The sequence below is a fragment of the Rhodnius prolixus genome, unplaced genomic scaffold (genome assembly GCF_049639745.1).
Source record: "Rhodnius prolixus isolate KJV_2025 unplaced genomic scaffold, Rpr scaffold_3, whole genome shotgun sequence".
In the NCBI taxonomy this organism is placed as follows: Eukaryota; Metazoa; Arthropoda; class Insecta; order Hemiptera; family Reduviidae; genus Rhodnius; species Rhodnius prolixus.
Window position 1 is genome coordinate 43,048,894 of NW_027411603.1, and position 12,236 is coordinate 43,061,129.

At 29.8% G+C, this 12,236-nt stretch overlaps 2 protein-coding genes across 3 annotated transcripts; one reads left to right on the forward strand and one right to left on the reverse strand.

Annotated features, from left to right (window-relative positions):
- Positions 1-65: 65 nt before the first annotated feature.
- On the reverse strand, positions 66-2,630 carry LOC141452909 (uncharacterized). Its single transcript, XM_074125450.1, has 4 exons — positions 2,073-2,630; positions 1,816-1,943; positions 1,446-1,582; positions 66-343 (listed from the first exon to the last, which is right to left on the reverse strand). The coding sequence occupies exons 1-4, from the start codon at positions 2,446-2,448 to the stop codon at positions 322-324; spliced, it is 663 nt and encodes a 220-aa protein (XP_073981551.1). The 5' UTR covers positions 2,449-2,630; the 3' UTR covers positions 66-321.
- A 433-nt stretch (positions 2,631-3,063) lies between these two features.
- Baldspot (elongation of very long chain fatty acids protein baldspot) lies at positions 3,064-7,102 on the forward strand. 2 transcript variants are annotated; one of them, XM_074125449.1, is made up of 3 exons: positions 3,064-3,296; positions 3,383-3,710; positions 5,525-7,102. In XM_074125449.1, exons 2-3 carry the CDS (start codon positions 3,391-3,393, stop codon positions 6,078-6,080), a joined length of 876 nt encoding a protein of 291 aa, XP_073981550.1. In that variant the 5' UTR covers positions 3,064-3,296; positions 3,383-3,390; the 3' UTR covers positions 6,081-7,102. The 2 variants fall into 2 exon arrangements, with proteins under 2 accessions (XP_073981550.1, XP_073981549.1); XM_074125448.1 differs by having other exon boundaries at positions 3,065-3,296; positions 3,371-3,710.
- Positions 7,103-12,236: the final 5,134 nt, after the last annotated feature.

Consider the following 12,236-nt stretch of genomic DNA (forward strand, 5'->3'; position numbering starts at 1 on the left):
TGACTAAATTCATTTAGTACCCTTCCCTTTTCGCAAGAATATGTCACTACCATAAAATCAATTCCTTGTATTATAAAGGTAATTTATTTGTCATATATATAAAGGTTATTTCGATGACAATTTCAGTTCACATAAATGCAAAAATAAATTTTTAAGAAGACAGAAAACATTATGAAAAATATAAAAACTGTATATTGTTTCTCCACTTTTTCTCATGGCTGGTTGGATTTTTTTTCAGAATAGGTTCTTTACATTTCATACCAGATGATATATATATGCTATGTTTACATCTGTTGCAATGGTAAATATAAGATAAATCTTTCAACAATTTCCTGAAGGTAGCCTGGAAAGGACGTAAAAATATATTAGTAACGCGTTTCTGGATATAAGAAATTCAAATACCATCATAAAATCTCCGAAACTAAGACCACAAAACTTGAAAATTTGGCACATTGGTTTCATTTGGGAACCTTTCGTTTCATTTAGTTTCACACTCAGAACGGGTTTTAGACCATTTTATGTCTAAGCACAAAAAATTTTAATTTATATCTTCCTACAGAAAGAGATTCCTTTTTTGGAACTTCCCAAGGCCTGATCTGTTGCCTCGAAAATAAATATTGAATATAATTTGTTTACCCGAGGAATTCACGATTACGCCGCGAGGCGAGTACAAACTGCCAATTTGTTTTTGGAGATATCCGTTGATTTATTTAAGTTACATTATAAGTATTGATTCACCAAGGATATGTGTTTAAATTATAAAAAGGTTTCTAGTAAATTTTAACATCTTGACAGTTTTAAAACAATAATAAAAAGGATCGGTTTCTTCTAAAAGAACGCTTCTTGGAAACTAGATAGAAAGCTAGAAAATTTATTTCAAAGAACATACAAATACATATTTTGTGTATGTAATGTATATCCTAATTTTGAAAAAACGGCTATAAACATGACAGAGAAAACTATTAATACGTGAAAATATCCATCAGTATAAAAACAAATATTCAGGATGAGGAATTTTCTCAAACCCAAAATGATTAGCAGCACAATCAATCCTTTTTAATACTAAGCAGGTAAGTCGGCGCATTTCGCAGGAAGACCTCCCCTCACCAAAAAGGGACCTAAAATGTAGTTAAAGGTCTAGAGTGAGAGCCCTTTAAAAAAAAAGGAGTCATTTTCCACTAAATCTCATAAAATGAAGAATTCATTCAGTAAAATGGAAACACTGATTAAGATATTCGCTGTAAAATAAATGTAAAGTGGTACCGAAAGTTTAATTGATTCCTACAATTTTTTTAGTTGAAACATTTTATAAAAAACAAAGTTCGATCACAGGGTTCCTAAAATATAGTATTTCAAAAGCAAACGTAACATCAGAAACTTAGCACGATTGCCATGCTTCCTAATACCAATAAATTTAAAAGGAAGTAAGGAGATGATGGTCTAACCGACAATTTAAGCAGGACATCATTAACAAATGTTCGACTTCATCTCTTAAAAGTTTTCTTCTTATGTTTGAGAGAGCGTTGATCAGTCGACCTCTTTTACAATCCTGAGGAGGTCTTGAAATGTAGGTGTTCAAAATCTACAACAACATTTATAGTTATTACTAAACTACAGTAACTATACTTAAATAATTTAGATTGCTTGTCATGCTCAAACTCTAAATTTTGTTTGAAATCAATGAATTAAATTTAAAATAAAAGATTATCTAGCTTAAGCTAATATTTTTATTTTTCTCACAACTCCTTTTTTTAGTTTTGAAAATGATCCTCAAAAAGTAAATAAACGATTCTATTTATTAATGATTTTAAATACCTTAAGGGATTTTTTTACATCGTTTTCCAAGTTTTCATCAATTAAATCAATTTCACCTGCTTTAAACTGCAATTCATATGCCATTTCTTTCCACGAATTGCCGATACGACTTGATATGAGTTCTACAACTGCGACGAAATAAAATAAAATGTAAGCCGGTAATAAAATAAAAACGAGAGTAAATTATTTAGTTAAAGTTTTGAGAGATTAATATTATGGACTACTCTGTTTCATGAAATCTAATTCTTTAGACTTACCACATGGAGGAATGCTGTGGTCTGAAGTAATGTTTTGATGTCTTGCATTATCCTCCTTGTAATCAATACGGTCATTGGTATAATTATAATTCGTTAAAAGCATATTATGTTCAATTATAAGTTTCCTGATTCCAAAAATTTCAAATACATCTAAAATCTTCGTAATAAGTCTAATTTTATTGTTTCTAACAAGTAGTTTGCGTTCCAAATAATCTATTAAATCGCCTATCGAAGACATAAGAAATAATCTTCTTGGTGAATCAATTTCTTGCCGGAAGTTATGCTTTTTTTGTTTGAAGACCTCTTCATCTACACTAAGTGACTTTAATTTCAATATGATATTTTTATAGGAATTTTCAATTTCTGCCTCCCCCATTTTTTAACAACCACTTAAAAAAAATATAATGAGAAAAACAATAACTATTTTTAAACTTAAAACCACATATTGCGCCCAAACTCCAGAACAAACCAGAAAATTACCTCCCTCGTAGGTCTTGCAAAAATCTCTGATTGGTATCCTGGCCCTATCACATCTCTGTACTGTTATCTTATTTTCTAGTGACTATGACTATTATCACCACTTTCTCATATTTTATGCAGTAAATCGATTACAGTTAAAAGAAACTTAATTTTCTGGCACACAGTGATAAAAATTTTTAAATCCAGTAATAATTTGTAATGCATCCAATTATAAATAAATTTACGAAAAGTGGAGTTTGTTGGTTTGAGTTTGCTCTTTAATAACGGTTAATTTTGAATTACTAAATTGTTTTAAAAATATAATATGTAAAATTTGGCAACGTACTATTGGATGGCTTTGAAGTCATAAATTGTCAATTTTAAAATGATTAAAAGTAATATATGATATGCATTAATCTAAATAAGTCGATCATAAGAATTTATCATAATTATCGATGTTAATTCAGATACTATTCAGTGCTCTACCCCCTCCACCAATCCGTTAACTCACTGCACGCCCACTGCATTCTCCCGGCACTGTGAGCAGGTCATTAATAATGGTTGTGAGCGGCTATTGGATATCACAGATCACACTGCTGGTTGTACGTGTTGTGGACTGATGTATGAATTCGGCAGTGTGTTAAATGTGATAGTACGTGGGTTTACAGCTATTTTTTTGAAATCGTTAGCAATTTCGGATTTATAATAAATTATAACAATAAATTTAACAACAATTTTGAACTTTGGAGTTCTCGATATTAAAACGTGGGTAATAAACTTTTTGCCTTTTGCCTGAGTATCTGTTGATTTTCTGTAGAATACTGTATTACTTTTTTCAGATCGTGGTGCAGACGCAACAATGAGAGGATACAATGATATGGTCCTTAGAAATTATTCGTACTTCTTCAATTTTGAAGAAGAATTTATTCATCAAGATACTAGAGTGTGGATGACAAAAAATTGGACTATAAGTTTTTATTTTTGTGCGCTGTATATGATACTTATATTTGGTGGACAGTATTACATGCAAAGCAGACCTAGGTTTAATCTTAAAGGCGTGTTGTGCATTTGGAATTCACTTCTTGCTGCATTTAGTATAATGGGTGCTTGCAGGACTGCTCCAGAATTATTTCATGTATTAAAAAATTATGGGCTTTACCACTCCATTTGCATTCCTAGGTAAGAATAATTTTAATTATTCGTTTAGTGATTCCTCAAAAATAAAAGACTAATATTTAAGTTTTTAATGATGCCCCACCCAATAATTTTAAGTTTTTTCTGTTGTATTATTAAAAGTACAAATATAAATTCAATGAGTAGAAGTAGCATATAAAAGTTGATATTTTTGATATTTTATATATACAGTATATATTTCGGTTAATGACGGTCGTTCACTTAGTAAGTGAATGCGGATTAATGTACTTTTAACGAAAAATAGCGTAATTGTGTTATCTTTACTTATTTCGCTTTAAAGATCTTCGTTTGAAGAAATTTTTTATTAATTTGGTTACTTTGACATAATGAAATTTTACTTTACTGAAGCTTCTTCTAAGTTAAGTTTCTAAGAATTCTCAATTTTGTGAAGTTTCAATAATTATGTTTTTTTTTAATCGAGAATTGTAATTCCTTATAAAAAAAAATGTAAAGGTTTCGGGAGAACAATTGATTAAAGTAAAAAAAAAAAAAATATAATTTTGTAAGAAACAAATCAAATCATTAATAACTCCCACGCGGAGGTCCCGGGTTCGAATCCAGCAGCTGACCCTTAGATTTTCTCTTCCTAGGAGCTTCTTACAGCTCACTGTCCGGTGGTGGACAGTGTTGTCTGTAACGAGAGAACACTGTCCGGAGACCGGCAGTGCACTGGAAAAAGCTCCGGGCGCTAATGACCTCAGCTGTTGATGCGCCAAAAAAAAAAAAAAAAAAAAAAAATTAATCACTCAGACGGAAGGTGGCATTCCTTGGTAGAGACTTCGATTTTTATTCTCATGGAAGTGAGACGTTCGCCAAATTATGATGGTACAATAGATTCCGAAATATCCGCATTTCTAACTGCAAACCTTAGCATTTTTTTTTTTCTTTAAAAATATAGCTCCTTAGTAAGTAAGTCTGGCCTTTTACTCGTACTTGACCCGGAGTAAAGTATCTTCACCTTTCCATTTAACAGAATTGTTTTAAGTTATTTTAATAAATGTCCCTCCGGTTTTCATAAGTATTGAATACAAATATTTTAAGTGAAATAGTTTGGAAATACTCTTTCATTTTTCGTTCCGAAGACGCGTTTATATTCAGGTTATTAATCCAAATGCAGTGTGACTTCCGGACAGTATCTTTTTTATTATTGCCGCAGTAACTTCAGAGATATTTTGACACACAGACTTTGCCTCAAAAAGTGGTAATCGATTGGGTTACTGATGTATATTATCATATAATATTAAAGGTTTCAATCACCATAAAAAATTTTTTTGGTCTTGTTATACGCGTTTTCAATCTTTGCTTCACTTTTTATATCATTGAAGTAAATTTGACTATCAGCCTTTGTACAACTGTTCTATCGCACAGTTTTAATATGTCATATTGTGCCAGACGATTATGTATTCTTATAATAATCATCACTTGCAGCCTCTTTGACGCCATGTTATTACTGCAAAAAGTGGTCTTATCTGAAATCAGCCCTTGTAAATATTTGATTACATTGATTACTTTGAAAATTGCAGAATAAAAATAGTATTTAGAAAGACTAATTCGTAAAACTAATTACCCACATATTGACATTAGTATAAGTAAAGTAATCGCGTATTTTTTCAGGCGGGGTTTAACGTCCAACTACCAATTAGGTGTCGTAGACGGGGAATAGACATTAGTGTGGAAAGATTATTTTATTTCGGGAAAGATTTATACACAATGATTCTAGTTTGACATCACACTAAAGCATAAACGTGAAAATTAATAATTAGTGAAACCGACTTCATTTACTTTTTAATTTGTTGTAGTTACATTGAACTAGATCGGGTTGCTGGAGTATGGACTTGGTTCTTCGTTCTTTCAAAGCTGCCAGAACTAGGAGATACAATCTTTATTGTGCTTAGGAAGCAGCCATTAATATTTCTTCATTGGTACCATCATATTACAGTTCTTCTGTACTCATGGTTTTCATATACCGAATATACAGCATCAGCTAGATGGTTCATAGTAATGAATTATTGTGTCCATTCAATTATGTATACATACTATGCACTGAAATGTATGGGATACAATCCATCAAGAAAATTTGCGATGCTCATAACAACCTGTCAACTTTGCCAAATGATTATCGGCTGTGCCATCAATGTTTGGGCCGCTCAGTATCTACAGGAACACCAACCATGTCATGTATCAACAACTAACATTAAACTTTCTATAGCCATGTACTTTAGTTACTTTGTTTTATTTGCTAGATTTTTTTATAAATCTTATGTAAATAGAGGAACAAGTAAACATTCACAGTCAGACAATAGTATTCCGGGTGGTTATACTAGCAATAAATCTGATAAAATTAAGTCTAATTAATTCATTTGCTTAATTTTAAGAAAAAAGAGGGACAAATTTGAGATTTATTTTATGCATTGATTAGAAAAAGAGAAAATTGATTAAAAACAAATCTCTTAATAATGAATTTATATCAGTATTAAAAACAAAATCAAAACGAAAAACCCAGAGAACAGCATATACTAATATTTATTCATTAATGCTTCATGTTTAGATATGACGCTCAATTTTTTTTTTTTTTAAATTTCAAAAATAAAAACATTAAATTATAATTCTTAAGAACGTTGTCAATGTTACTTTTTGATAGAAAACTTGCTATTTAATTTTTTAAACTTCTTATTTTTTTCTCTTTTATTTTGTTAAAAAAAAAACATCATTCACATTCCATAATTGCACATGTTAGTCAAGTTAAGTTCCAGAGCGCATTTAGAAGAAAAGTACTAAATATTTCTTAGAAATGGGTTTAAAAAAAGAAAAAGATTATTAATGTTTAGTAGCCATAGGTATGTATGCATTTTCTAAGCGTAAGTGTGTATTTGGCACCATTTTTTTTATACTGGCGGTTTATTTTTTGCTTAATTTTTTATTTTTGAAGTTTGAATGCTGTGCTGAGAAAGTATACCTAATTTATTTAAAAACAAAAACAAAAAGAATTTGTACATAGATATTAAATGATAATTATAAATTCTTCTTTGAAGTATTTTAATATTGTGATAATGTTAAAATTGACCGTTATACGAGTATGTACAGAAAATGAACAAAACAAAAAAGTGCTTACCTGTTATGCTCTCCAAATTTAACTAATTAAAGCCTAGTCTTATTTATTTATTTATTTTTTCATTTTTTGAAATATAGATTTTTTTCTGTTATAGAAAGATTTATGGATTCGTAAAAAAATTGTTATATGTTTTGCAATTATTGCGGTGCTAATTTCTTAATTTCAGTTTTCAAAATATGATGTTTTGTTGTAAATTTTCTCGGGGAGGATATCAGGTAGTTGCAGATTAAAATGCTAATTAAAATAAAAGGAAATGTGCTTTATAGTTGACGAATCCAATTTTTTATCCTGTTTTTTTACTTGCAGACTATGTGGCAGAGGCTGGCGGTTCTTCTAATTGTATTGTTGGATTTTTAAAAATCTAAATTAAATTTAATGATGATTATTACTATTTTATTTTTTCCGTAGTATTTTTATTTACGCATAGAAGTTATTTTGGAGGAGAGGTTACCAGAAGTCGCTCAGCGAAGGAACTTAACGTTAAAGTCCCTACGCCGATACTTGGATTAATGTTTATTTCGAAAGAATTGGGAGAAGCTTTCAGAAATAATCATGAGACCTCTGATGTTTAATGTATGCACGGAAAGAGAAAGAAAAAATCGGCAGCTGTGGTTTTTTGGATCCTTAAAAAAAAAAATCTTGGAATGGCAGAATTTAACTAGCATAAGAAAATTTCACTTGCCATGTTGTGGACATTTTCATCCTACTACAGGGACGGCAGGCGAACAGCAGTGAGGCCAACATTAAGATATCCAAGCACAGCAAATTATAAGTTGACATCCAGCTCTCATCCGACAAGTATAGCCTTGGGTCTAAAGTTTAAACCTATAAAATTACCAGCACTTGTTTTTTTTAATTATTTTCGCTACCCATACAAATCCATAACTAAAAAGCTCGATCCTGCTGTTTATGTTTACAATACAAATTATTTTCAGTTTTCGGTAGTGGCCTCAATTATTTCTTTATCCATTTTAATTCCTTTTACAAAATTCTCCCAAAAGAAGAGAATTAACACAGCAGACAATTTGAGAAAACTAAAGAAAAATGGGATGGAAAATATCGACTTATAATTAATTATTTGCTTAGCATGGATAACTGACAGTTGGCCATCCCCACTGCTGGACATCTGAGGGCGCTAAAGTAGATTAAGGAACTCACATATACTCAGGTTTTGAGAGCAAGAAAAGAAATCTTTCAACGGCTTCAAGAAAAAAGTCGTAAAATTGTAGGAAAACAGTAGCCGTTTTTTTACGAATCTACTCTTTTTTTTATAACATATAAGTAGTGAATCTGTAATTTTATTGCTCATATAAGAGTCGATTCTGAAGCATCAGAAATATTAAGTAGTTTACGCTTCGTGATTATATCTTCTGCACTATCGATGGTATAAAATTCGTATCTATGGAACACCGATTTCGGTTTTCTCCATTATCATTATAAAAACCTTGTGTTTTAACTGACGTTGTACTTAACACAGCCAGGCGGATGCCCTGATGCCCGAGACAACAATTACGTTAGCTTTCATTTTAACTCCCCACTTTAAAACAATAATTACCATCATCTCTAAACTACACATTTATACCCATCAAAGGTACTGGCATTTGTTAAAGGGAAGCAGAATGTAAAAGTTGAGAATTTCATTTATTGCTACAGTTTTTGCCAATAATATTTTGTTTCCAATTCAAAAAAATTCTTTAGTCACTTAATTCTACGTTGGTAAAGTTTTCTACTGCATTCGAAAACCAATTACCTACTTAATTTCCTATTCAGAAATGCAACCATCTGCCGTACAATTATACTCCATCTTCACTTACTGTTGTAATTGCGATTCTGAAAAGCCTATGTTCCAAAAAAGATTGTAAATTATTACAATCGTTGCTACTTTTGAGTAAAGTACTGTGAGAAAAATCGTGCTTAAAAGTTTCTTATTTTATTTATTTTCCAATTTTTTTAATTGATAGAATAAATCACAAATTTGAATACATGTTTTTTGCCAATAAGCATTAGATGAATAGGAATGCTGTTACTGAAAAATTAACCTAGGATACAAAAGAATTCTGTACTAAATTACTTGGAAATTCCCAACCATTAACTAAAACTGCGCAATAATAATTTGTGGCAAACGTTAAGACAAAAAAGTAAAAGTGTAAATTATTTTCCTTTTGTTTCTAAATCAAATTCAACTAAATCATTATACATCATCATTGTACATTAAACAACTTCCAAAACTAGTAATTTTTTTTAATAGATTATACACTGGATTTAAAAAATCCTAATAACCGGATATTAGACTAAGTCATCGTAACAGACTGTTATTAAAATTAATTATTTATTGATAATAGAAATCTATTTAGAGTCTTCTATATTTGATCACTATTCGTGTGGTGAAATTGTACTATTGTTCCGGAAATAATAAATTTGTTGAGTCTTCTTTGATCATTTACTTTGAAGAAATAAATAGAATTAAACTTTTTATTGATCTGACGATTGAGCAGCTCGATAAAGTTTGGTGAGTCCTATCCTCCATTCAATGATATGAAGATTAAAAGAAATAAGCCATTAAAATAAATAAATTCACGAATAAAAAATACACGCGAAAAATCACAACTTTCTCTTAAAAAGTCGCAATTGTGGACAGCCGATTCTCTTTTTCTTTTATTACTTTTTTAAAACAAAATTGTACCAACTTATTTGTTTTTCAGTAATAATGATCGCCAAATGGAGCCATAAAAAGGGTCTGAGAAAGAGTTCCATCCTCAGAACCACCCTAAATAATTTTCTGCAGAAAAATTATGAATCTAGAACGTATGATTCTAAATAAAATAATTGGAAATGGAATCAGGTTTCATTCCTGTTTTTTTTTTCTGATCGGACTCGGATTTTTATATATCAGAGATTCAGAATTAGGAGCAGGGAATCTAACTCTAAGAAACAAAACTTCGACTATTCCTATTATGATGACAAAACTTTTCGCAAAAATATTAAAAACAGATAATTGTAACTCAAATTGTTATTTCCAGTTGGCTGACTTTGTCTAAAACCTTACAGACAGATCTCCAAGTAGGACCTAAACTAATATCAAATTTGAATTTGCTACGATTTTTTAGGATTCGTGTTATCTACCTAGTCTCAAAGACAGATAAACTGATAAGTGTTTAATAACCACTTTTTCACTTATTGGGACTTTAAAACATCCATTTCCGGTTTGAAAATCTTCTCTGAGAATAAAAACCTTTCTTACTGCAGTAAAACTTTACTGAAACATTATTTTCGGTTCTATGTTATGCTACACTTGTTTCCAAAATAATAATAATGTGTTTAGTAAATTTGTTTGGTTGACTATTTTTCTTCTTCGAGAGAATGACAAGCCTTCTTTAAACATTAAACCACAACTAAAGTTATTAAATTTAAAAGAAATCCATTAGTCCAATATTTATTTATCAATATTAAATGACGAAATATTTCTTTAAGAAATATTTACTTGCGCTATATTTGTTCTTAGACTGTTGTATTTACTAACCACATTTATTTTCCATTACATCATACTCATAGTATTTTAGCAAAAAAATAAAATAATAATAATGATAAAAATAAAATAAACAAAATAAAATAAAAAATCTGCAATTATAATAATGATATGTCTCTTCTGCATTATTATATTTTTTTTTAAATATGTGCAGATTATATTATTAAGAACATATAATTTTTAAAATAAGTAAATGTTGGAGTCATAACTTTAGAGTTATTAAAATATTAAATTTGAGTGCAATACTCTAATAGCAAGTGGTTTGCACTAAACTCACTAAAGCTTCCTTTGAGGCGCTGTCTGTATGATTCACAAAACTAAAGAATTTGATTCCCTGCAGCTTTTTGTATTTTAGGAGTTTCTTGTGGGATTTTAGTTCATTTTCTTGGCTTAAAGTTTTGATTTTCATTACAAGTATAAGTTAAAAGAATACTTAATTTTAAAAAATCAGGGAAGTAGAAATGAGCCTTGAAAGTAAAGCAATGCTCGGACAAACACCTGAAATGTAGCCAGAATTTTTTAAGATGCAAAATAAATGTAACTAAAATTATAACAAAACAATATTTCCTGATCATTCATAAATATCAATCCATTATCAGTTAAACGAACGTTTCTGAAAAGTTATAAAATCTTTTTCTATAATGAGTGATAAAGACATTAAAGTCTAGGGATATTTTTAAAAAAGCTAGATAACTGTGCATAAAATATAGTTAAAATTATAAGCAATTAACTTAACTGCAAAAAATGCATACAAAAGAATATTTTCCCTAATAAATTGAAAGAAGCATCAGTTGATATGAATTAAGTTTGTTTTTAACATTACACCAGAATTTATAAGAAGTGAAAACTTCAACATGTGGAAAAATACAGAAATATATTTAAGAGAAAGGTAAAAACAAAATAAGAAAACATATCCATCAAATAAAATTGCATGTTGAAGAATTTTACCTTAATTAAATTATCCTTGTGCTAGTAAACTACTGCATTCAATTCTGAATTTTAATTAATTCTGTAATTTTTTCTTTTGTATTTTTTTAAGGCAATATGAAAAAATTCAACTGCCCGGTAGTTCGTTGCTTCGTTTTTACACTAAATAAATAGATTTATCGTTCGCAGAGTCGGATATCTCCTGAGAGTAGTTTGCTTATTTCCCGCGGGTTTGTTTCTGTAGTTTGCCGAAAAATCGCTGAGCTTCTCAGTATAGAAAACGTATTGGGAGAATTCCCTACCCTCTAAGGAACAATTTCTTACTTGAGTATTACTAAGCTTCTGTTCCGAAAGTTAGTGTTAGTTCTGAAAACCTGTAATTCATTGCATATCTCCGAACGAGCCTCTCTTTTTAATTTTTAAAATTGCGATAAATTTAATAAATAAATTCTGGTTGAGCAATTTTGCTTAATGACTGATTATAAAACTATCAAATTAATTCCTTCTGAAGTAATAAAATATACTACTGAATTGATATAAACCGTTATTTCATAATGATTATGAAATTCCCACATTAGGTTTGACCCCAAATTTAAAGAGAGAAAATAACTTTCAAAATGGGTATAATGCCCTAATGGGTAATTATTATTCATTAAATGACGAAATAAAACAACTCTAAATGAAAACTTTCCCCGAAAAAGCTTGATAAAAATGTGTTTAGAAATTTAGTGCCGTTATGTTATAAAATATCATTTAAAATAATAATAAAATAAATAACGGTAGAAAAGTAATCGCAATGACTTGAGTAATTTTTGTCGTGAATTAAAATTAAACATCATTAATACATCAATGTCATTTGACAGCACTAATAGGTGCTCTTATTAATTACAAAGTTCAATCAAGTGCAGGACTATTAAAAAAGTCATTTTGTACTGCTACCGTAGGA

Bases quoted from the DNA above. Each gene is read 5' to 3' on its own strand.
- Baldspot (XM_074125449.1), top strand. From the start codon at position 3,391: ATGAGAGGATACAATGATATGGTCCTTAGAAATTATTCGTACTTCTTC. The intron at 3,711-5,524 runs GTAAGAATAATT...AATTTGTTGTAG, and splicing joins CACTCCATTTGCATTCCTAG to TTACATTGAACTAGATCGGG.
- LOC141452909 (XM_074125450.1), bottom strand. From the start codon at position 2,448: ATGGGGGAGGCAGAAATTGAAAATTCCTATAAAAATATCATATTGAAA. The intron at 1,944-2,072 runs GTAAGTCTAAAG...ATTTCGTCGCAG, and splicing joins CCACAGCATTCCTCCATGTG to TTGTAGAACTCATATCAAGT. The intron at 344-1,445 runs GTTAGACCATCA...CGTCCTTTCCAG, and splicing joins ATGTCCTGCTTAAATTGTCG to GCTACCTTCAGGAAATTGTT.